The sequence below is a fragment of the Pseudopodoces humilis genome, chromosome 17 (genome assembly GCF_049639895.1).
Source record: "Pseudopodoces humilis isolate 2021_Gansu_Grassland_sample_001 chromosome 17, ASM4963989v1, whole genome shotgun sequence".
NCBI classification, from domain to species: domain Eukaryota; kingdom Metazoa; phylum Chordata; class Aves; order Passeriformes; family Paridae; genus Pseudopodoces; species Pseudopodoces humilis.
In genome coordinates, this window is record NC_142216.1 from 8,813,759 (window position 1) to 8,837,893 (window position 24,135).

The following is a 24,135-nucleotide window of genomic DNA, read 5'->3' on the forward strand; positions in this document are numbered from 1 at the left end:
TTCCCTGCTGTCCTTCACTCCCTTGCCTTTTACAGAGCACACACTGCACTATTGTCCCATAAAAGCCTTAGCTCAGCAAATGAGAAATAGATTGCAGAGTGTGACATAATCCCAGGCCATGATTCATGCCATCCTGCTACCTACAGCAGGCTCCTCGCTGCCATCGGCGGCTCCTTCGTGTCCCCAGCCGCCAGCAGAGGGGCAGAGGGGACCCGGGGGCGGCTCTGGCCGATACCTGTGGGAGGATGAACTCATCAGCAAGAGCACTGAGAGGATCCAGGGGGAAACAGCACAGCTGCTCATTGCTGTGCAACATCTGCAATTCACCTCTCACATCAAATTGCCACCTGCAAGCGCCGGCCAGGCCTGAGCTCCCCGGAGAGTAAATCCTGGGGCAATCCCAGCAGGAATGAGCCAGGGATCCCTCACTGGTGCTCACAGATCCACACACACTAATGATAGCTGGGTACCTGACCCACGCACTGCCTTAGGCCCCTGGGCATCTTCACCGAGGGTTTTTCATATTTTTCAGGTTAGAATTTGACTTTCCCGTTTTGTCTGCCCACTGGGACTAACATTAGTGCCCTGTTCTATTGCCCCATGTGTCTGCTCAGTCTGTAAAAAGCAGAAAAGAAGGAAGAAATGGTCCTTCCCATTTAAAGGAAAAAACAGAAAGAAAGGCAGAGCGGGAAGAAGAAAACTCAAAAGCATTGAAATAGTGAAATCTAGTCTAAAAAATTCATCAAGAAAATTTCCTGCCACATCAGAGCTCCAATTTCTCTTCATCTAGAAAAAAAAACGTATTTCTCTTCCTTCCAAAGGCTATCACATTTTTTAAAAATAAAAAGCAAATAAAGAGCCTAATGTGAGGAATTTGAGGTAATGTTATAAACTCTGTAAGCATTTAAATAATTAGAGACTTTCACTGGTATTACATGAAGATAAATGATTCCATACAGTCCAAAGCTGAACCATACTCCTGCTAAATACCTTAGTCTTAACTGTAGGAATATAGGAATATCATATAGAAATCTCTCCATCATCTTGTCATATCGAAAAATGAAGTGCAGTTGGTTTTTAGGATGAATGGAGTTGCTGTTTTCATTTTATTTTATTATGCAAGCATGCCATGTGGGAATTTTGGCAGCAAGATCCGAGAAGCCTAAAAAATATGTTTGTTGGCATTAGAGTAGTAAGCAGGATTTTTGATCAGTGATAAGGTATTATTTGTTCATATATACATATACACACACATCTGCACATATATTTTCAACATGCTGCCATAAATTATGTGAAAACATAGAGCAGATGTCCTGTACTGGTGGGGCTGTCATTCCTTGGTAGGGCTTTCCTGGGAGCTGACCCACAGCAGGCTCAGCAGAACATGCCTGGTGGATAAAGTAATGGTGCTACTGGAAAAGAACATTTATACATGGGGATAACCTGGTTTTTAAACAGGAGAGGTGACTTGTCTGCTTCGTCAGCTCTTAGATGAGTCAGACTGTATGCAGATGGTTTCATTAGAAGAGTATTTTCCAGTAATTGGTCATTTGTAATGGTCTGTACATCCAGAGTACAGAGGTTTCCTCAGACATTTCCTGGCCCAGCAAATCATGGTTGTGTTTGAAACACTGCTGGACCAAAAAGATGGGTAGCTAGCGCAGAACAATTTAAAAATGGTCAGAAAAACTGGTCATTTACAAAAAGCCCCGAGGTTTCCATCTTTCTTTCTCGTGGGGTGGAAACATTGGGTGGAAACCAAAGAAAAGTATTTATCCCACTGTGCCCAAACCAAAGGACTTGTGTATCCACATCCCAAATATACAGCTTGAGGCAAGATGTAAATAACTGTTTTTCTGAATAAATTGTTTAAATTCTGCTTGGCTCACTGCCCGTATTTCTAAAGGCAACACAGTGACTGCTGCAGTGATATATTGCTTTGCATCCATCCATGTTTCCTTCCACCAGAGGTTATAGGGACTAAACTAATAATTCTCTATATTTCTAAATATATAACTCTCTATATTTCTAAAATAATAATTCTCTCATAGCAATTTATTAGAAACTGAGGATTAATGCAAAAACACCCTCACCAACAGCAAACAAAATATAGAAATAAATGCACCTTTAAGCAGCATCAGAAAGACTGCAGCACAAAGTGATTCCAAAAATATCAATACCTTATAATACATTATTATTATGCATTATATACATAGATTATTCTAGTCTAATCTGCCATCACAGCTTCCATGTTTGAAAAAACTATCAAAAACCCACAATAACTGGGAATTTGTGAGGAACTGGGCACAAGAGGAGAGCAACAGAGAGGTCCAATACAAAGATTTGTTTGTAGGAAGAGAGGTGAGGGGCAAATGAATGGGTCACACAGGGCCAGCCCCTCTGCCTGCCAGTTTGGCTCTTGCCAACATTTCCAGCAATATTTCCCACATATCTGGGGAGCTTCCCTCAGGACATGTGAGTCTGGAGGTGTCAGGAGCACATTGCTGCGAGGTGCAGGGGGCAGAGGGACACCCCACTTCACCCATCTCACGGCACAGGGAGAGGCCACAAGGGACCACAAGAGAAGCATGGCAGAATTTGCAATTCCCCTGCAAGTATTTTCCACTTCTCAGAGCAGAAAGTCAGCAGTGAATGAAAAATTAGAAATGTCACATGCGTTACATGTTTGTTTTTTTCTAAGAAAAACCCCAAACCCACAAGTTTCTCTGCTGTGCTTGCCAAGGGGCAGCTCTAATTCATCCCCTTGGCCATCTGTTGAGTTTTCTTCTCTACAATTTGCTAAACAGCAGGATTTCCATGGTTACAGCTTGGTATTGATAGGACACTGTGCATTTTTGCTGGGGGGACGCAGACACGACCACTCTGAGCCATGGGTGAAGCTGAGACCCTCCATGAGCCCTGCTGATTGCACAAAGGGGATGTCAGGCACTAACCCAGGTGGGGAGAAGGTGCTCTGTCCTTGCTTCTCCTTGCTTTGGGGTAGAGACATGAGGGGCCACCTCCAGTGGCTTTAAACTTTTGGCAAGGCCACAGGGTTGAGCCCTGGGTCCCTGCTCTGGGATTACCCTTTGTACATGCACCAGCATCTCCAGCTAAGGCATCAGCACAGCTCAGGGTGGCAAACTGCCAGCATCCAAATATTTTTCCCCATCCTTTTTTTTTTTTTTTTTTTTTCTGGCATATGTGTACATAAACAAACACAGACATATTGCATCAGTGGAGGGTTCATAGGAGGGAGTTGCTATGCTAAATTCAAACATTTTTTTTAAAAAAACAAACCAATGCAATAATTATTTTCCACCAAGAGATCATATATTTTCCTGCTTTTGATGTCTAATAAGCTAATTTCAATCAAGAGGTGGTATAATTTCCTGCGTTTGAAGTCTAATGAGTAAATTGCATGGAAACCTCCATAAAGCAGAGAACTCATTAATAAATGTATAGTCTCTTTGTCCAAGACTTCCAACTTTAAATCAAATGCACAACAACCAGATGTTTTTCACATTACTGCATTTCAAGATTTTACTGGAAGTGATCTCATCATACATACTTAATGTAGGTATCCAACTGTGCATGTTATTCCTATCACGAATCAGATCTTGCAGCTTTAGGACACTGTGTGGCAAACACAGCTATTGTTTAAAGTGGATAAAATTTATGCTAAGCTTGCCACAGGGAGATGAAGGAGCCCAAACTGGATGCAATATGCTGATTTTGATGAGTGTCAGAAGTGAGGAAATTATATCACTCAAATGTTTGAACTTATTTTTAGGAAACACTGAGCCACTGTTTCTGGAAAAGATATTGAATTTAGCCAATCTACTAAATCAAAGACTTTTCTGTTTTTCTTTGAAGTAGGAAATTAACTGCAAATGCAAAAAAAAAAATTGAGACCAGGACAAAGCTGAAACAAGATGTACTTTTTTTCAAGGAGAGTGAAAACTAAGGCTTGCTTGAAGGGGGAGGGGAGGTGGAATAACTTTTCAGTAGGAAAATATTGCTTCATCAGGTCTGAAGAACGTATATCCAGCTAGGTCAGGATTTAAACTTTTTGCTAGGAAGCATGTCAAGCTGGGGGAGCAAAGTTTCCTTCCCTGAAGGGATGCAGAGCACAGGATGCAGCTCCGCTTGCACACCATGGCTTCAGCTTGCTTTGGTCATTAGGGAAATACCCTAATGGAGCAGTGGACTCAATACCCTGTTGGAACCATATTAATTGGTCACCTCTTAACTGCCAGCAAGAGCTGGCTGAACGTTTTCCAGGACTGTTTATCACCAGAGCAGGGCAGTGGGCAGCCATCTGCCCAGGGCAAATCCTGTTCATTGCAGAAAAGCCTGAGCAACTCCCCTTCTCTTCCCCATCTCCAAGTAAGACATTGACTTTACTCAAGAGTTTAAGAAATGCCACAGGGAGGTATCTCAAGGCATTTCATACTCTATTTTGTTCCATTTTTCCCAACAGAAATTTGCTGAAACAGAGTTGCTGAGTCCCCCACCCACTGTGTCTCCAACCTGAGCCAAGGGGCCACTGGAGACAGGCAAGAAGGAAGACAAAGAGGAATAGCTTTACACTGCCAGAGGGGAGGGTTAGATCAGATATTAGGATGAAATTCTTCACTGTTGGGGTGGTCAGGCCCTGGCACAGGTTGACCAAAGAAGCTGTGGCTGCCCCATCCCTGGAAGTGTTCAAGGTCAGTTTGGATGGGTTGGAGCAACCTGACCTAGTGGAAGGTGTCCCTGCCCATGGCAGGGGGTTGGAACAAGATGAGCTTTAAGGTCTCTTCTAACCCAAACCATTCCATAATTTAATTTGAGAAATATGTGAAAGGCTCTCATTTTGCCCTCTGTATCCATTCATCCCAACCTGCCCTGAGACCACCCTCCTGCAGAGATCAGTTCTACTCTGCTGCTGCATTCCAGGCCATCCTCAACAGCAAACAGGGGGCTCTCAGCAATTGCACAGAGAAATTACCTCCAGAGATGAAAATACTGCCCCTTCACACAGGTCAGCTCTGACCAACAAGTAATGGGGAACCTGGAATACAGACCAGCATCTGGCTGGTTTCCTCTTTGAAAGATGTGGGAAGTTTACCCAATTTCTCAGACCATTCACTGGGAAGGGGAATTACTCATTTTCTATTTCTACCAGGAGAACAGTGACAAGGAGCTGCTGAATTTGTGCCTTTTACTTGCAGCCAAGTTGTCTGACCCCACCACATCTGAGCAGGTTCAGTGGAAACTTTCCAAGCCTGGTGTAAAAACAAGGATCATTTTGGCACATATAAACGCAAAGAAATGTCACATTTAAATGAGGGAATTTAGAGAAATAATAGGCTTTTCAAACAAATTAGCAAGCCATTTAGTGATGTCTAGAGACAGCTCAGAATAAAGAGATCAATCAAACAGCCATGAGCAGGAGAGCACGTGGTCCCAGGCTGTACCCAGGCCTGAGCTGATGTCCTTGGCACAGCCCTAAGATGCCAGTGGGAGCAGCAGGTCTGAGTATGGAAGCTGAATTGCTCAGTGTGGCTCCTGCAGGAATTAGATCACTCTTTGGCCCTCATTAGATCAATGCACACGGCTGCTACAGCAGCCAGGCAGCGAGGGGGGCTCTGCCTGGGTGCACCAGCGCATGCAGCATTGTTGAGGTCTTGGCTCTCTCTTCCTTTGCAGGAAGAATAAATTTGCTGCATTGCTCCCAACACACACACACTGATATCCCATCAATAATCTTTGTAATATCTGTAGCTCATTATGAAGAGAATACAGACTTAAATTAGGAGGCTGAATCCAATTAGGCAGCATTGAGTTGTCATGTTTCAGGTCTTGAAGAGACCACAAAAGCCCCACCCCACTGGAGATGTACAGTTTACATGCTGAGTGTTCAAAGAGCAGATTTTGCAAACCCACTGATCATTTTTGCAGCAGTCCTCATTACCACCATGCCAATTCCTGTCAATCATAACTGGCACTGTGAAATAAATAAGGCCCCAGACCTGTGCAAAGAGGTTGGTAACCTTCTGGAGACTTGGCACTCGTGTCACACTGCTCACCAGTGGGGGAACTTGGCACAGAAGCTCCTTGCTATGAGAATATCAAGGCCTTGATCAACACAGCCTGCAGCATCAAGCCCTGGTCTGTAATCTAGGGAAATTATTCACTGCTCCCTCTCACCAGGCGCTGGCACAGAGGCCACAGCCTGCCTGGGCAAGCGTGTGCTGAGGCTGCCCAGCTCTCACCACGGCTGCTCCTGCCTGACCAGGGCCAAAAGGCCTTCAGGCTCTTTGTAGGACCAGTGTTTGGGGTTTTGTATTCTTTTGTTCTTCTTTCTTTTTTTTTTTTTCTTTTTTTTTCTTTTTTTTCTTTTTAATTTAAAAGCATGAATCCAGACTTTGCTGACCAAAACTTGACTCCCAGCAGTTCTCTAGCACAGTTTGTCTGACCCTTGTTGGCAGAGGAATTATTCACAAATGGTTGATACAAGGATCATAACCAAGCTGATGCCTTTGGGTGGCTACCTAGAACAGAGGCTAGGCAGGGGTAAGATAATAAATGGGTATTTAATAAAGGCCTTCAATAGGTGCACCTTGGGCAGTCAAAAGCCTCCCAGAGGCTGCACCCAGGATAGACAATGGTCATGAGTATTTCAGGCAGATAAAAGTTTGGTCTATTTGCATATCAGGGGTTAATCCTCCAATTACAGCTTCAGGTAATGAACTCATATACCCCCAGTTTGCTTCCTCCCCATTCACTTTTGTTTATACTTTTCGGGGCCTGAGGCTGTAGGATGTCCTTGAGTTTCAGGCCTAGAGGGATTGTTTCGTCTGACCAAAATGTGAGGACAGTAGCTAATGCTTCTATAAGTTATGCACTAATGCAGTACAGGGTTTGAAAAATATGAAGACTGAAATCTTAAGGCATCAAAATGACTTCTGAACCCAGTACCACAAGGGAATGTGGCTCCTTCTACCCAACTGTGCATATTGCACGGACACTTTTTAAAAGTTGTTACTCTGAGGGAAAAAGCTCACAGTGGAAGGAGCAGCCTTTGAGCACTGGGAGAGGTTTCATACTTGCTGTAAAGGACAGCTAATTTTGCACAGTATTTGCATTTTGGAAGAGTCTAAAGGTTCAGATGATCCACTGCATAATGCTCCTGTGGCATGTGTGATACTGAGAACTGGTAATATGAGGAAAGAAATGTCTTGCCCTCACTGCAGACACTGGGATCAGCACACCCCATAAAGTACTACAGAATTGTAACAGCCCAAACACAATTTGATAAATAAAGGCTTCATAAAAAAGGTAAGATTAAATATAAAAGGACTCTTATAAACCTCCAATCTGCTGTCTATTGACAAAGGTTTTGGGCAGCTGGATATCAGAGTATTTATTGAATGGACTATAATACTGCTACATTTTTCTCTAAGATTAAGTAGAGATTGTTTTTGCTACAGGCATTAAACAACTTCAGTTTTCAGGGAGCAAAAGGGCCTTGCAATCAAACAAAAAAAGCCAGAAGTGAGGGAAGGCAACCTTTCCTAAAAGCTGGCTCTGGAGACAGAAAAAGTCACTGCACCCTCTGCTGGAGCCTGGTGAGGGAACTCCTCGAGACTGGCTTCAGGCAAACTGCACACATTATGTACATATTAATTTTATGTACAATTAATTTTTCCTGACTATGTCTTTCCAGGTGTACAGCAGAGATGAAAGCACAACAGCTCACATCCCAGTTAGGGATGAACAGTGATGTATATGGCGCTCTAGATAGCAGGAATTATAAACTCCATGTCAGCCACACTTACAGTTAATAGAGCAGCAGACAAGTTTGCATCCAGCAATAATTAAAATTAAGCATCTTTTTAGCCTAAGTATCCAAAGTGGCTCAGGGACAGACTTGCAACAGCATCCAGGAGCAAATGGGGGAGATCCAACACCACTGGTTTGGGAATCTGGGTCAGAAATGCTGGAGAAGGGCCAGGCACCCCTTGCTGCTGAAGAACATCCAGAAATCAGCTGAGACAGCCCAGGGCATACTCCAAACCCGAGCAGGCTTTGGGGATCCTCAGCCCCATGGGAGCCCCTGATCACATCCCACTGCTCTTGGAGGGACATGGCCAGCTTCTGAGGGGAAACAGAACAAAACAGAGACATCATCCAGCTCCAGAGCTGGACAACCACGGCCCAAGACAGAGCACTCCTAGCTAACAAGCCATTAGTCCATGAGGTTTTCTAGAGCCACAGGTCTTCGCCATTACACAATATGATCAACTAATCCAAAGCTGTGCATCCAAGAAGGACCTTAAAAACAAGTAGGAATTTCTTATGAGAGATGTAGGAATATGCAGACTACCTGCAGACAATTGATTATTTCCTAAAAGGGAAAAACCCCCCTGCCCTATCCCTCACTGCATCAAAGCACCAAATCCTAGGGATCTTTTAATTAATCCTCACCCACCAGTGAAAGGAAACTCTTAGCAGGAAAGACTCTTTTCAGAGAGAACTCATACAGGAAAGTTATCAGCACAAAGGTAATAAAACCACAGGGAATGATCAGTGAATTTAATGGCACAAGAAGGAGTTATTTACAAACCCTCTCTTAATGGTGAAATGTAGTTATCAAACCTGGAGTACCACTTCAGCAGCAGGCTGCTGATACCACTGAAAGTGGCATTTAAGATATCACAAAGCAGCCATGACCCCTCAAATGTAAGCAGGGAGATCCTGCTCATGTCCTGAACTCTGAAGGATTGTTGCCCACAAGAAAGACTTGCTGCTGGACACTCATTGGCAGGTTAAAATTAAATGAGATGCATTTTCTAGAATTAATTTTTAATTAAACTAGAATTTGGATGAGTTCAATAATGCACTCTGGACCCAGCATTTGTGGCTCTGCTGTAGAATATCTCCTCACCCAGAGGAGCTCAGGCTCAGTTTCTGGCTTGTCAGCACAACCACATCACTCCTCTCTCTCCATGGCTCCCCCCTGCTCTGTCAAACGTGTCAATTCATCTCAGGGCTCCTCAGCTCATCCCAGCACTGGTCTTCTCCCATGTGCTGTCAAACCATCAACACCCACCTCCAATGTGCCAGCCCTGCTCACCTCCACTGCCAAAGGCAAACTCCAGCCAGTCCCCTGCTTGGCTGCCTGCAGGAAAGCTCCTTCCCATCATCCAACATCATCCTCCTCATGCAGGAGAGCTCTCCACCACCCAGAAACCCTCCTCAGCTGTGCCCTGGAAGTTTGTTTCTCCATGGAAAAGCCAGCTGAGCCCTTCCCCCTGGTGCTGGCCACTGTGGTATCCCTGCTGCTCCCTCCCTCCTGTCCCCTCACCCAGTGTAAGCCTTGTGGGCTGTGACATCCCTGCCCACAAGGGACAAGAGGGGCACGATGGGGACCACCAGCCATGGCCATGGAGCAGTGAGTCACTCACTGGACACACAAACCAGACCACAAATGCCCTGTAAAACTCCAGCTTCTGCCTCTTGTTGTTGCTGGGTGAGTGACAGCTCAATAATGCCTTCCCTTCGTTATCTTACCAACAGACTTTTGTGTAAAACAAACAAATCCAAGCTCTTGAGCCAGCTGTGCTGCACAGCTGGGTTCATGAGCCCCAGACAGCCTTAGGCAAGGCACTACTTAGGCAGCTCCCTGTGCTTGCCTCCACTCTGGGAAAATCAGGCATGAGCAATGGAAATAGGTAAGAGAAATGACATTTAGACAGATATCTACATTTTAGCAGTATCAGACTTTTCTACTTTGAATGCCAATGTAAGCTGGTCCTTTTCCTTCATGCCTGTAGCCCTGGCCCAGTCCTCTCCCATGGGAAGGCTTGGGCAGAGGCAGGGAGAGTGGCTTCTCTGTGACAAACATAAACATTTAATCTTCTCTGAATCAGGACCATAGACCTTGAGAGGGATTACTTGACCTGGAGTCAGCAACTTTCTCCACCAGCACTAAAAATACCCCTGACTGAGCCGTGGAAATGTGATAGCTTAAACACTGAGCAGTACTTTAGGCTAGACAGTGGTTTATAATTATATTATTTCCGTTCAGAGACCTGCCAAGAGGCCATTCCCACACAGTCTGTGTTTTAGTGAGGACAGGGCTCTGCCAGCCCAAAGGTGAGGGGAGAGGTGGTATCTGCCTTTGCCTATCAGCAAAACCAGCCCCACTGCAGCACCACATTTCTGTCTGCAGCTTTTCTAAATCCATCAACAGCTCCTGTTAAAGGGTTAAAGAAATCTGCTGAACACGAAAAAGTGGCAGTCACCACAATAGCTGTATGACTTATTTTTATAGTCTCCTTTACGTGTTTTCATCATTAGATATCCAGTATACTGCAGTTCTCCCCTGTTAACACCAAAGCACTGAGAAGTTGTTTGTGGACTGAATCCAGAAGCTGAGGCACCCAGACAGGGGAGATTTGGGGTCCTGGGCAGCACAAGACCTGTTTGAAGATTTTGATTTAAATTACTCAAGGTGAGATAAATGTCTCTTCTTCCAGATGAAAGCAAAGATACTAGAGCACAACCTTGCATGCTAGCAGGTGCAGAGATAAACAGATGTTGAAGTGAAGGGGGAAAAAGGTAACTTTTCCATTTGGCCCACAAACATCTGCTATTAGCAGGCACCAGGTCATCATTTCATGTCAGATAAAAAGCAGAAGGCAAAGGGACTTATTCTGCACTGCACAGCCCTTCCTTAGCACACACAAAATGTCCCCATAAACCCCAACACTGGGGCTGAGCTCCCCTTAACCAGGGAAGGGGCAGGACAGGTGTCAAATACACACACACACAGCAGAGACATTTATCTCTGCCTATACATAGACATGAGGGTCCAGGAGGTTGGGACAGGCTGCTCAGGGGAGCTGCCTTCACCTGCCCTCCCTCAGAGGGCAGTGCCACTTTCACTGTCCCCTGCACAGCCTGGTTCATCTCAGCAACACTTTCCTGCTCTGGAGCACGAGTGCTGCCCATCCCTGGTTCTCCAGTGCCCAAAGACAAGACCTGGCTGGCATCAGGTTTCCACAGCTTGTCCTGGATGAGCCTTGATATGCCAAAGTCAGCTTTTGCTTAACAAGTACTTTGGGAGAAAAAAGCATCCAAAAATACTCCCCAGCCCAGCAAAAGGACAAAAGCAGAGACAAGACCACTGATGGGGAGCGCAGGGAGTGACCATTAACCTGGTGGGACATGAGGGACACCCTGGGGCTGATGCAGGACATGGGGCTGTGCAGCTCATCCCTGCCACGCTGATGGGGACCCAGCACCCCAAAGAAATTCCTTTCTGCAAGAACCAACTGCCAGCTGTGCACAGAAAACTGCAGGAATTTAAACTGCTGATGGACTAAATTATCAATGTGGTGCAGAGTCACTAATGGCCCCGTGCCTGGGCATCCTGTGGGACAGCCAGAGGCAGAGTCCCTCAGGCAGGGCAGCACTGGAGGGACAATTGCAATGCCAGGATTGCGCACAGCGATTCCGTTGCTCACGTTAACTAATAAAAAACCACTATGTGTTTCTGCAGATTGAAGCAAGGCTTTTTGAAGAACCACAAACCCCTTCTTCTCCACAGGCAGAACGTTTCTAAACTATTTCCTGTGAAAGTCTGCAGTAAAGTCTCTTTCTAAATTACTCTCATTAGTTAAATTTGGTTTCATTACCATCCTTTCCCTCAGAGCCCATTACACAAGCTGGATGCTGCATTTCAGGAACCCATTACATGCTAACAACAATATTTCCTTTGAAAAATAATTTAAAAAAGATATTTTGATGTTAAACTATGTCCTATTTTTCTGAAGGTTCAAGATGTTATCAGAGAAGGGGAGGCAAAAGCTGCCTTTGGATGTCACAGTGCCCTCTAGAAAGCCCCTCTAGTTAATCCAAATTATTTTTATGAGCATAATTAAAAGAAACAATAAGTTATTATCCCCATAGACAGCTTTTTTTTATTTTATTTTTTTTTACACTAATTCAGGCCCTCTTTTATGCACTCTGCAGCCTCTAGGAAATAGAAACAACACAATTCAGAGGAAAACTGTGCTGGCACATGAGATTACAGCTTGTCATCTCATGGTTCACGTGGCATTTGTCACCAGCAAGAAAAAAAATGGAGGAAAAATAAGACATTGCCAACAGGCGTCAGCAGTGCTATTTGGGTTATAAGCACCAGGGTTTATTTCTTGTAATAAAAATTAAACTAGAATCTTGCAAAACTTGGATGTTTCTAAAACCTGATATTCAGGAAAGCAAATCACCCTCTCTCCCTCACTGCAATCTACCCATACCCCTGAGTTTCACTCTGTTTGGGTCTCTGTTTAAGCACACTGAGGTCAATAAGGTTGTACTGACTGGTTGATAGAAGAAAACAAGAAGGATCTGGTCTGTTGGGTCAAAGGCCAGAACAGGCTGAGAGTTTTCAGACAGCTGTCTTACCAAAAGAGCATTTTTAGCATAAGCTGAGGATTCACAGCCCTGAGAGCATTGCCAACCACTTCAGTCATGCTTTGGTACTTGGTAAAACAGAAAGAAAACTATTATAGCTATTTGCATCTCTTCATAACAGGGGAAAACAACTCCCCTATTGCTAAGTGACAGACTGAGTCAAGCACTTCCTCTTTAGTGAGAACTTAATTAGATCTCAGCATGGTTATGATTTTGGAAATTGCTTTTAGAGAGTTTTATGAGCTTTAGAGCTAGAATTTAATGCCATTGTCTTTTAAATTTAATCTTACTTGAATTACATTTAATTTGATTGCTCTGTGGTGCTTACTTGCACATGAGCAGTTCACCATTTTGCTACTTATTCACCCCTTTGCAAGCAAGGCACCCACCCTCCCTGCTTCAACCCCCCAGTGCAGAGCAGTGGGCATTCCTACCCCAGAGGGTGACCTGAAAAGCCTTCAGAGATGAAGTGTTTGGGGGGTTTTTGTAATTTTTTCCCCCCTATGTAGGCTCTGCAGCCACAGCTAAAGAGGATTGCCTGTGCCTCACACACATCTTCACCTTTTCTCAGTGTCTCCCTGCACTGTGTGAGATGAGGAAAATAAGATGAGGAAAATCCTGCCTCACTTATCTCCCCCACAATTCTCCCTTCTCCCTCCCAGTGAGAGACCCTTCACTTCCTCCATCTCACAGCCCCTGCCCTTGCTTTGCTCCCCTTGTCCTGCTTTAGCTGTTCCACACTCCTCACATCAATGCCAAATTAACTGCCCATCACTGACACTGTCTGCCAACAGCTTTTCTTCAAATTTAAAAACCCACCTTTGGATCCAGTTAGGAATAAGCAAAATGTGAAGAAATTGGTTGGTTATCTGCATTTCTCCAAGCCTTGGGATGTTGTTCAGATGCACAATAAGGCTGTAACCCCCATGAAATGCAGTGTGTTGGGGGCAGAGAAGGTGAGCAAAGCATCCACTGCTCTTGCACAGCTCACACAGAACCTTCATGAATCACTCTTTACCTCCCTGATCTTTATCTCAGGGTATAATGCAAAATGTCAGCAAGTAATTTGGTCTTTTCCATGTTTAATTCACTCAGTGTAAAAACCTCTCATCTAAGTTAGCAAAATCAAAGTGAAGCCAACACTTGCCCCAGAGGGGTGCCAGGAGCCATGCCTTGCAGACCTTCACCATCTTTCCCTCTCCCACACTAGTTTCAGCCAGGCAGAAATTTATTAAAAGACCCCAGAGAAACCCATCTGCAGCCTGGAAATCCAGATTTCCAGAGAGCTCTTAACCTAAATTTCCCAGAGTGGCACAAGAGCTGGAGCACATTTTTCTGCAGCCCCGTGTGCTGGTGACCCCTCTCTGGGGACAGGAGCAGAAGCCAGCTGTGGTGGCTGCTCTCCTGAGGGTCACAGGAGTATCAGAGCTGCCATGGACTGCTGACCTTGCTGTTGTGTTTGAAGGATGCCCTTGAACCTGTGGCCTCTCACCACTGTGCATTTACCTCCACTGCTTTAAACCGAGTGTGCAACAAGAAACTGAGAGTATTTGGCTCTCAGGATATTTATTGACAGAATTAGGAAAAAAACCCACTCATATAATTTTCCCTTCCCATTCTGAGCCCAAAGGGGATGGTGCCTGCTGAGCTCCTCACACACACCAAGGTCAACTCTTTGCTTCTTCTTAAAGCATTGCTGCTAAATCTCTTATCATTTTATTATCATTTGTATTTTGCTACTGTTACAGCTTCATCAGGCTTTGAAACCATTTCATAGGAGCAAGTTTCTCCCTCTCTCTCTCCCGTGTTAACAGGATTCTGCGTGAAGTCATCTTACATCAAGCTTATTGAGCACAGTGGCTCCATAAGAAGGGAGTGAAAATCAGTGTCCTGGTGCCCATGCAGAGGTGACTGAGGAGTTATCTTTCATGTCCATATCCAGAACTGTGCCTTTAGAGATCCTGTCCCAACCTGTGAGCAGGAGGCTGCACCTCAGGGTCAAACCTCCAGCCCCCACTTGTGGGGCATTGCTTGGGCATAGGTTGTCACTCCAGTGGGGTGAAAACCACTGAGCCTCAAGCAGTTGTTTCACCTCAAAAGTATCCATGAACAAAATACTGGTGGCTATCTGAGCAAGACCAGACTCAGAGTAAGCTACAATACCTGCTTTAAAGCTGTTACCATATCCTGTCCATCACTGTTCTTTCAGGTGGGGGCTGATGCAGTGGGGACAGAGGATGGTGGGAGGAGATGGATCCTCAATGCTCAGCAGCCTGAGCCCTGCTGCAGCTCACTTCTCTTGGATTTCACTGCTTTCTTTCAGCCAAAAATTAAGATTTCTTTAATAAACCAGAAATTTCACTTGTGCTTAAACATGGAAAATCACATTATTAAAGGGCTGCTTCACTACAAATTGCTTTGAATTTCTTTGGTGCTGTCATAGAGTTTGGGCTAGGTTCTGCTTTTTTAAGGCAGCTGGGGAGGAAAAACTGTATAAAGCTGAAACCCAAATCTGCCCTGGGGCCCATCACAAAAGCTATAAAACAACATTGATGAAGTAACTCATTCCTTTTCCCCAGGCTCCTGCCTCAGGAGTGCCTTGGCACACTCAGGTTCCTTTTTGTCCAAGTGAGGCATTTCTTTCCATTAGTAAATCAGCTGAAGACTTTCCTGGGACAACAAGCTCTTGTTAACAGGATAGGGCTTCTCAGGCCAGGGCTGCCAACACGCTACTGGGAGTGTCAAGGGCTAAAGTGCTCTGCAGGCTCACGTATTTCCCAGCACAACTCCTGCCCTGGAGTGGCAGGGCAGCTGCTTCTGTGGGGGCTGTGCATGTCCTGGCAGCATGTTTATTTCTTCTAACTACAGAAAGGTATTTGCTGCACCTGTGAGAGGTGCTTAACCTGCTTTGTCTTTCTCACCCTCCCCAGGAACCACTTTAATATTGCTATGAGTGAGAAATCAGAATGTCCACATAAATATTCAGCCCCACCTGCAGAGGCAGATTGTGACCAGACATTGAAGGCAAGTCAGTACAATTGAGTTGTGAAAATTTGTTGTGAAAAAAACCTCAACACTTTTCCTTCTTCTTCTTTTGCTTATATTTCAGCAGAAGTCTCCAGTGTTATCCAGGTTGACAAATGTTTTTAAATTTTTATCATGAAGTTGGTTGCCCTCATGAGAGAAAGGCTCCCACCTACGATTCATTTGTTTAAAATTCCATGTTCTAACACAGTTATCAACTTATATTTGAAAAGAGAAGAACCCACTCAAACTGCCACCTCTCCATGCAAACCCTAATGAGAACTGAAATTTGTGACTGAGCAGCCTCTGAGCCTCCATCAACATCCCAGCTTTGCTCCTCCAAGAGTAACATTTTCATTTGTACATTAATTACCACAGCTCAGCACTTTTCCAGTGTGTCCCACAGATTGGTTTTCCAAGAATTTTCAGGGATCCATTATTTAATCAGAGTTTTTCCAGCAGCACAGGGATGTTCCTACATAAAACCTTCCAGTTTTAGCAGGGGCTGTCACCCAGTAGCAGAAGAGAACAAGTAAATATCACTTTCTATTTCAGGCTGCAGAACAGTTGAGGCGAACAGTATAAATAAATCCAGTTTTATCTTCTGAGACTATTAAAAATTAACTGGGTCTAGAGGAAGGGAAAATACAATGTGTAGCTGACTCTGGGAGGGAAATAGAGAGCTGGTAAAATACACAGTTCTAGAAATATTTAAGGTGAGGGGAAAAGGTGATGGGGAAGAAACAGGGACAATTTAAAACCATGACACACTGCCAGAGAGCAGGGTTAGATGGGATATTGGGAAGCAGTTCTTCCCTGTGAAGGTGGTGAGGCCCTGGCACAGGTTACCCGAAGAATCTGGGACTACCCCATACCTGGAAGTGGTTCAAGGCCAGGTTGGATGGGGCTTGGACCTGGTTTAGTGAAAGGGTCCCTGTACGTGACAGGGGGGTTGGAACACGATGGTTTTTGAGTTCCCTTCCAACCCAAACCAGTCTGTTATTCTGTGATCCACTGATACTGGCCCAAACATTCCCATTTGACAGCTGAGCAATTGTTTAGTCCATTAGAAGACCTTGAAGGGTTTTCTTACACAGCCACTTAAGTTACTGCTGACATTAAAGGGGACCTCACACCCCATGCAAAAGAAAGGAATCAGCATTTCCCAGTTTAACCCATCTGACTCCCCTCCATCTTCGTGCCCACTTGCCACCACAGAGAAGGAAATGGGGCAACTGCAGCTCCTGGGACTGTGCAATGCCAGGGCTTGTTCCACATCCTTCTGTTACTGGATGCTAAGTGGTCAGTTCATGTCTTTCACAACTGCACCTACCAACCATTAAATTAACATCTTGGTGCCCAACACAAGAATCCCTCCAACTTTGGCTGAGTTTCCTCATGCCCAAGAGAGATCTGCACCTGCCAGCTCACCCAGGAAAGATGGGGAAGGCACTGAAACATCCCAAAAGCCTCATCCTACACTTGAAAGCTGTTTTATTAAGAGTACTTTATCACAAATGCATTAGATATATTGCAGTAGCAATGGTATTTTGATGTGTTTTTGAATGACCAGAGCAAGATACAATGCTGTTTGGATCACTTATGGAGAAAAAATAAAAATAAATGTACAGAGTTACGAGCAATTTGGAGTCAGCCCCGCACACAGGAGAGATGGGAAAAAAATTGTAAAGAGCAGGCAGCTTAGAGCCATTTTACAGAGCACCAGACTGCAAAACAGGACTCAAGGAAAAGCTTCTTCAGTGTGTGTACACCCCTAACACCTCCCCTTCTGCCTACCAGCTTGGCTGGCTTTCACTAAGCCTTTCCTACACAAGACTGTGTAGAGCAGATTGAAGTGCTGCAATTCTTTCCTTGGTAAGATTTGGAGCATGTTGAGTTCACAGGAGTCTATAAAAATCAGTAGCTCTTCAAGGCAGGTCTGCCCCAGGCTGAAGTTATCTAATGAGGTATTTAAAACTCTCCCACTGCAAACTGAAATAAATCAGAAATGAAATCTGGTTGAGAGAGATCATTATTGCAGAAATCCCACTGGACACCCCTCTGCTGGGAATGGCCAGGCATCCTCTGAAAAAAGTCTTTATTTTTAAATGGTTTTGATTGCAGCAGGAAAAAAAGCTTCCAGCAGCCAGTACAGAACTAGCCAAGCTCAGAAACACTTTACAACCTCTCTGCTATGAAATCTTCACTGGAAATGCCACCCCTACCACCTCCCCTGCTGACTCCTGCTGTTAAGGAGAGCTGAGGGAGTTTGCAGAGAGCTTGTGTCAAATGGAGAATAAGCAAGGCAGGTTGTTTCTGGCAGGGTTCACACAAAGCCACACATCCCATCTTTCAGTTCAGGGATAAGCAGCATTCTCAAGCCCTGAATACCCACTGAGAACCCTTCCCAGCACATTGTGTCATTTATCAGCCAAGACTCCATTATATCAAGCAAATTACAACCAAAAGCCCCATCCAGACTGGGCTGAAGGGACGTAGCTTTTACATAAATATATATATGTTTGGTGGTTATGAGTGTGGAAACCAGCAGTTCTTCCTGGCAGGATGGAGAAGAAAGCAGCAGGGATAAAACCAGCCAAACCACTTGTTGTAACCCCAGGGAGGGCTAAAAGATTGTTTGGGGATTAAATATTGGCTGTAAAGAAAAGCTTGGAAATGCAAGTGAAAAATTTGTCTCCAACTGCTTGTTCCATGGAGGTTTTCATAAAACACAATGTGCAGATGCTTTTGCAAACTAGAAGTGGGGCATAGACACATCTGTTTCTTCTCTGAATAAAATCTGTGGGGCTTCCAGAGGTTTCTGTAACTTGAAACATAAAATAATTTATGTGAAAACACCATGTCTCATTTAAATTTCATATTATCCATGATATGCCTGTAAAAATAATCTAATGCTTTTCTGTAAGTAGTGCAGAAAAATCAAAATAAAGGATTACCAGGACACAAAGGAGTCTGCTCTATAGTACAATAGTTGAAAACAAAAAGGTACTGAAGGTATCACTTTAAAACCTAGAAAACCTAAAAAAACTGACTCCAGGTCAGTTTTGCCCATGCAATGTGGGTGTGCAACTGTTGTTTCAGAACTTGAAAATGTTTTAGTAAGTATTATACTGTTAAAAACTAGGGTTTCAGTGAACAGACTTCATGGATTTAAATGAAATAATTGACAATTTCATCTGTACCAGAAAAAAAGAAATGTTTTGATGCAAAAGCATCTGTTTTTCTTTGCATAAGTGAATACTCATGAACACCAAACACTTCCTGTGTTCTCAGTCACAAAGCTCTGTTGGGCACAAACACCCAGGGAAGAATGAGCAGAAAAGGACAAACTGGTGACATCCACTCTGGAGCTTTGACCACCCTTTCCCTCCAGCTCAATCCTCTAAACCATATTTGTGCCTCCCACCATTTTTGGCCTAAATGTGCCCTTACTTCAGGATGGGGAAGAAAAGGTGTTAAGAAACAGCTCAACCAGAGTTTCCTGAAATGTGGGGTTGTTCACTTCCATCTGTTACTGTGTGCTAACAGCCCAATTATTTTATCCATCTTTCCCAACCAGCTTTAACAACTGTTAGAGCCTGCAGACCTCCACAGTGCATAATATGGCAACACCACCTGCCTGGAGCTGTAATACTTTGCTCGAGACTGATTGGCCAAGACAACAGACTTGGGCTTTCAAAAGCACATAAATACCTCAGGTGGCAGCTGTTCAACATCTTGGACTGGATCAAAGAACACGGCTGACACGGCCCCAAAATGCCAGCTCTCAGTCTGGTCACTCTGGTCAGCTTGGTGTCCACTGGTGAGTTGAGATTGCTGTAATGCAGCTGGGGCTTGACTGGGTTCAGGCAAATGATAATGAATTATTGAAATTCACTTGAACATAAAGAATGCTAAGGTTTTTTCCCTCTAGTTTTATGAAGAATGATGGCAATATGGACAGTTATGACTATTATAAAATATGGAATTAGGTGTGCATTAAGAAATATATATTGAAGTAGTTGGAGGTTTCAGAAAGAATTATAAAGTCATTAAGGTTTGAAAAGACCTCTAAGGTCATCAAGTCCAACTGTCAACCCAGCATCTTCAGAAAATAAAAATAGCTTATTTTACAAATTATTTTTAAACATCTGTATCTATAACTTTGCTTTCTTTTTGATATATATACATTAAAGTTAGACATCAGGAAAAAATGGATCAAGTCTATACAGCAGGTTGTATAATGTCCTTTTACCTACAGTTTCTAAAATTGCAATCTGCTTCAAGCTCATGTCTTTCACTTTAAACACCCTATTTTGTACACCTGAACACTTTTTATTGCATTGGACTAAGAACATGATTGAATTTTTCCTGTTTTTCCTCTTTTCCATGTGAAGTTTTCACCAAGCAGCTGGATGCACACCCTCCCCAGCAACAGCACCAGCACTGGGCACAGATCTGCAGCGGGAACCCAACCAACCGGATCCGCGGCTGTGACAAATATGGCTGCGGGAATTTCGGTGCTCACAGGTAACACAGCTACCCGGGCACCAGGACTCACTTTGCTTCCCTAAATCAAGTGTTCAGGCAGAAGAAAGGGTACAGTTACACAGAGCTGACACTCAGAATCAGAGAATACTGTTGTCTGCAAGATCTCTCACTGATTTTTGGGCTATTCTTTGGCAATCTTGCAGAAGCACAGTGATACCACTTCTGACAACAGATGCAGGAGTGAAGGAGCAGGACCGTTACATAAATTACAGAGTAAAGGAAATGGATGTATTTCAAGGATTTGTGTCATTTACCCTTGTTGCTTATACTCCAGAAATTTAACTAACGCTCAGCACCAGCTTACAGGAAGCTGAGTAGATTCAATTACACAAACTAAAAATCTGTCAGCATGACCATCTTTAAGTAGATGTTAATGTGGTAGTTTTACGTATTTTTAAGTTTTAAACCTAAAATATAAAAACTTATTTAGTTTATAACTTTGTTTTTTAAAAAACTTAAAACTTGGGTTTAATTTTAAGTAGGGACCTCATGTGACAGGTTATATTTCTCTGAAAAAATGCTTTTATATTTAGAGTGAATCTTGCATTTTCTTGTCATCTCCTCTCTCCAGGCTCTGTAAGTATCCATCTTCATCATGCTTCCAAATTTCTAAGTGAGAAAATGCCAGCCAAGATTCTATTTTACATGACATATGTAAAAAAAATGGAGTAAAAAAAATGTTTCTTTTCTATAGCAGTTTGAAATACCCCATTAACTTAGGAAAATAAAAAATAAACTTACATTTGAAATTTCATCCCACTTGAAAGAAGGTCAGAGCAATGTGAACAATTTATAAAAAAAACAAAAAAAGGATGCTTCAAACCTGCTACTTCTGTCCAATTTCATTGCAGGTTAAAAATTCTTGTTAAAATTTTTGTTAGCAGCTATCATCCTGCATTGTGACCAATTGATACATAACATTAACCTTGAGAGATGTCCCTAATTATGTGTTTCTGCCTCCAGGCACGGTGGCAAAGGCAAGCACGTGGGTGTGGATGTCATCTGTTCCGACGGAGCCACGGTGTACGCTCCTTTCAGCGGGCAGCTCTCGGGACCCATCCGGTTCTTCCATAATGGAAATGCCATTGATGATGGAGTCCAAATCAAGGGAGAAGGCAAGTAATTAACAGCAGATGTGCTGTGAGGCGTGCACAAGTAATCACTTCATTTACTTGAGCAAGGTTTCTGTGGTTCTTCAATTCAAGCACAGTGTTGATTAATTTTGCATCCTCTCTAGTATGCTGAAATACTGGAAGACAGCACCAGCAGGATGTAGTCCTTTCCTATGCTTTTCTTGGAGAGGAGGGAAGAAGAGAGTTGAAAAACAGGTAGCAGGAAAATAACAAGCCCAAATAAAAAAATAGGAAACAGTAAAAATAAAGCACCAGAAATATATCCTCAATTTTGCTGAGAGGATGTTTTTCTGTCTTTATTTTCCAACTCACTTCTTTCCTTTTTTCCCTGGCAAATATAATAATTTTGATTTCATCATTGTTGGTACCTTGACTGCATTTCTGCTTCATCCTAACAGTCTCCAGTAAGAGGCTGGCAGGGAATGCTTCTTGCTCACCCCAGGAGCAGAAGCAGCTGATATTTCCTGACCCCGCTTCCTCTCGCATCTCTCCCAGATTACTGTGTGAAGCTTGTCTGTATTCACCCCATCCGGTACCATGGCCAAATCCAGAGAGGGCAACAACTTGGGAAAATGCTGCCAATGCAAAAAGTGTATCCTGGCATTATTTCTCATATCCACGTTGAGAACTGCGACCGCTCTGATCCTACTCATCTGCTTACGCCTGGTAAAAAACCCTTAACAACAGAATACGCAACTCAGAACAAGAGTAGATCTGCACTCTAGGACCTGTGATACTCTTTTTGAATTTTTGTATTTAAAGCATGTTGCTTCTATTAAATAACTCTAATCTAGAAACATTACCATCCAGCTTCGGTCTACATTCCATTTACATTTCCTAAAGGATTACAAATGTTATGGATAAAAATCCAACTACAAGCATGGGATGTAACGTCAGTATATTGTTACCTAACTGTAAATAAAACAGAGTAGTTGCAATCATACGAGTGTTAAAACAATCTAGAACTTTAATGTGCTGTGTTCCTGTGTAAACTTTAACTCCAATGTGCTGTGTTCCTGTATTTCAAAGCTGTTCCACCATCACCACAACGGGACGGGCGCTGGGCTGCAGTGTGTGCAGGAAACCCTACCAATGAGATCAGAGGCTGTGATAAGTATGGCTGTGGATACTATGGAGCTCCAAGGTAATGTTATTGAGACACACAGGGTTTTGTACTTCCACTAAACTAGGGGTTAAACTTTATTTAGGCCACATAAAAATTACAGCTTTGAAGGCTTAGATTGGACTTGAGGAAACTTTTAGGCTGCCCATATTGTTCATAACACCTCTCTGCTTGGAGCTTTTTATCAGACTAAGCCTGATTTGACCTAGTGTTGGGAACAACCCTGACTCAAGTGGAAGGTTGGACTTGATGTCCTTCACACAACCAAACTTTCTGTGACTCTATGGTTTTATTTAAAGACCTGGAAGAAAGGCATTCTTCTCCAATTCTAACAGGTCATCCACCTTACATGACATTACCTGACCTACACCTCTGCAGATCCTTCAGCCAGTTTGCTGACACTATTTCTATGCTAACAATCCATTTCCAGATCTCACCATCTGCTGCCTTAGCTCTGTCTGTAGCACTGGGCCTGACCAGAGATTCTGTAATGATGTGTTTTCAGACACGATGGCAAAGGGAAGCACCGGGCAGTGGATGTCATCTGTGCTGACGGGGCCACTGTGTATGCTCCCTTCTCTGGCCGGCTCTCTGGGCCTGTTAAATTCTTCCACAATGGAAATGCCATTGATGATGGAGTCCAAATCAAGGGATCAGGTAAATAGCTATCTTTCATTTAACATTTGTCTTGAGCTCACGTAGGATGTATTACCTTGCAGTTAGCCAAGTAGTTTAGCCACGTTTTCTTCTATCCACTTGTACAGAGCATTTCACCCCTGCTTCAATGCAAATAACTGAGTTCTGCAGGATGTCTTCAAGCTTTTCCCTTTCCTACAGCACAAATTCCCACCTTCTCCCTGCCTTCCATCTTCCCTCTCCTACCTGATGAATGACTCCAACCACTACCTACCTAATTTTTATGACCACAGTATTTCTGCTATGGAAAGGACAAGACAGACACTGTTAATATTTCTGAAATATAATACAGAAGAACAAATGCTTCATCAGTCATCTGATGTTTTCTCTCCTCATTTTTTTCACCAGGATTCTGTGTAAAACTACTCTGTATCCATCCCATAAAATACAAGGGTGTGATTTCCAAGGGACAAGTCCTTGGGAGAATGTTGCCGATGCAAAGAGTATTTCCTGGGATCACATCACATATTCACATTGAGAACTGCGACCACTCGGATCCTACAAGCAATCTTGAAAGGGGGAAAGGGCAAAGAGATTGAAATGGAAATGCAGTAAATACCAAATAAATCCATCTCAGCATCCAAAAGTTGTTTTTCTTCCCATACACAACAGTTTATATTATCACCAATTCAATACTTTGAGCTTTATACAAGCAACATCTGTTGGATGGGACTCACAAAACAATAAAAGATTTGAGTTTTTGTTGGAATTTGCATTTACCAGAGAACCAGGAAATTAGCAATGACTAGCTTTCTCTAAGTTTGAAAAATCAGCTAAAATGCAAAGTGCTTACTCCCTCCTGTGGCAGAGAAGGCACATTTGTGTCAGCTTCTCCCCCAAGCACCAGCTAGCCTCACTTGTTCAGATCAGGGAGAACAAATGCTCTAAAACATCAGTGCATCAAAAATCCCAACATTCATCAATGCAGGCCTATTTAACTGGAAGCTTGGAGCTGGAACAAGCTGAATTCAACAGCTTCATTTGATTACCTCAAAGGTCTTTTCCAACCTTAGTAGTTCTATGATTCCTACTTCACAGAAACACTGCCTTAGTGACAGGGACTGAGAGAGGGACAATATTCAATGCAGCCTTTTAAGAGTTTCCCCATGAACTGTAAATCTGTCACCAGGGTTTATA

At 43.5% G+C, this 24,135-nt stretch overlaps 1 protein-coding gene across 1 annotated transcript; it reads left to right on the plus strand.

The window, feature by feature from the left end:
- Window positions 1-19,209: 19,209 nt before the first annotated feature.
- On the plus strand, window positions 19,210-23,584 carry LECT2 (leukocyte cell derived chemotaxin 2). The gene is made up of 7 exons (XM_005523522.3): window positions 19,210-19,318; window positions 19,893-20,025; window positions 21,010-21,161; window positions 21,675-21,845; window positions 22,209-22,323; window positions 22,808-22,959; window positions 23,347-23,584. Exons 1-7 carry the CDS (start codon window positions 19,273-19,275, stop codon window positions 23,535-23,537), a joined length of 960 nt encoding a protein of 319 aa, XP_005523579.1. The 5' UTR covers window positions 19,210-19,272; the 3' UTR covers window positions 23,538-23,584.
- Window positions 23,585-24,135: the final 551 nt, after the last annotated feature.

Excerpts from the sequence above, each read along its gene's own strand:
- LECT2 (XM_005523522.3), top strand. The coding sequence starts at position 19,273 with ATGCCAGCTCTCAGTCTGGTCACTCTGGTCAGCTTGGTGTCCACTG. Across the intron at positions 19,319-19,892 it reads GGTCAGCTTGGTGTCCACTG|TTTTCACCAAGCAGCTGGAT; the intron begins GTGAGTTGAGAT and ends TTCCATGTGAAG. Across the intron at positions 22,324-22,807 it reads GGATACTATGGAGCTCCAAG|ACACGATGGCAAAGGGAAGC; the intron begins GTAATGTTATTG and ends ATGTGTTTTCAG.